This window comes from Fukomys damarensis, unplaced genomic scaffold, assembly GCF_012274545.1.
Source record: "Fukomys damarensis isolate Sample0158 unplaced genomic scaffold, DMR_v1.0_HiC HiC_scaffold_38, whole genome shotgun sequence".
Lineage (NCBI taxonomy): Eukaryota > Metazoa > Chordata > Mammalia > Rodentia > Bathyergidae > Fukomys > Fukomys damarensis.
In genome coordinates this window covers 48436648-48436956 of record NW_022900950.1, presented here as the reverse complement: position 1 = coordinate 48436956, position 309 = coordinate 48436648, and the positions used below count along the sequence as shown (strand labels likewise).

General features: G+C 69.3%; 1 protein-coding gene across 1 annotated transcript in view; it reads left to right on the top strand.

Moving 5' to 3' along the window:
• Positions 1 to 6: 6 nt before the first annotated feature.
• Positions 7 to 309, top strand: part of Itm2b (integral membrane protein 2B) — a 27104-nt gene continuing 26801 nt past the window's right edge. The window contains exon 1 of the mRNA XM_010637000.2: positions 7 to 299. Coding sequence (XP_010635302.1) covers positions 183 to 299 — 117 coding nt within the window. The 5' untranslated portion in view covers positions 7 to 182. The remainder of the gene's footprint in view (positions 300 to 309) is intronic.

The following is a 309-nucleotide window of genomic DNA, read 5'->3' as shown; positions in this document are numbered from 1 at the left end:
GCGCCAGAGCGGGGAGACTGCGAGAGCCGGGCTGCAGTACCGACTTTAGCAGCCGCGCAGCCGCTCGACTCCAGTCAGCTGTTGCGGAGTCGCAGCCCGAGTCGGGTCGAGGAGGCTGCATCTGCAGCCGGGATCCCATAGCCCGCGCCCCCAGCCCGCCCCGGGGCGCTCCAGGCCGCACCATGGTGAAGGTGACGTTCAACTCGGCTCTGGCCCAGAAGGAGGCCAAGAAGGACGAGCCCAAGAGCGGCGAGGAGGCGCTCATCATCCCTCCGGACGCCGTCGCCGTGGATTGCAAGGTCCAAGCCC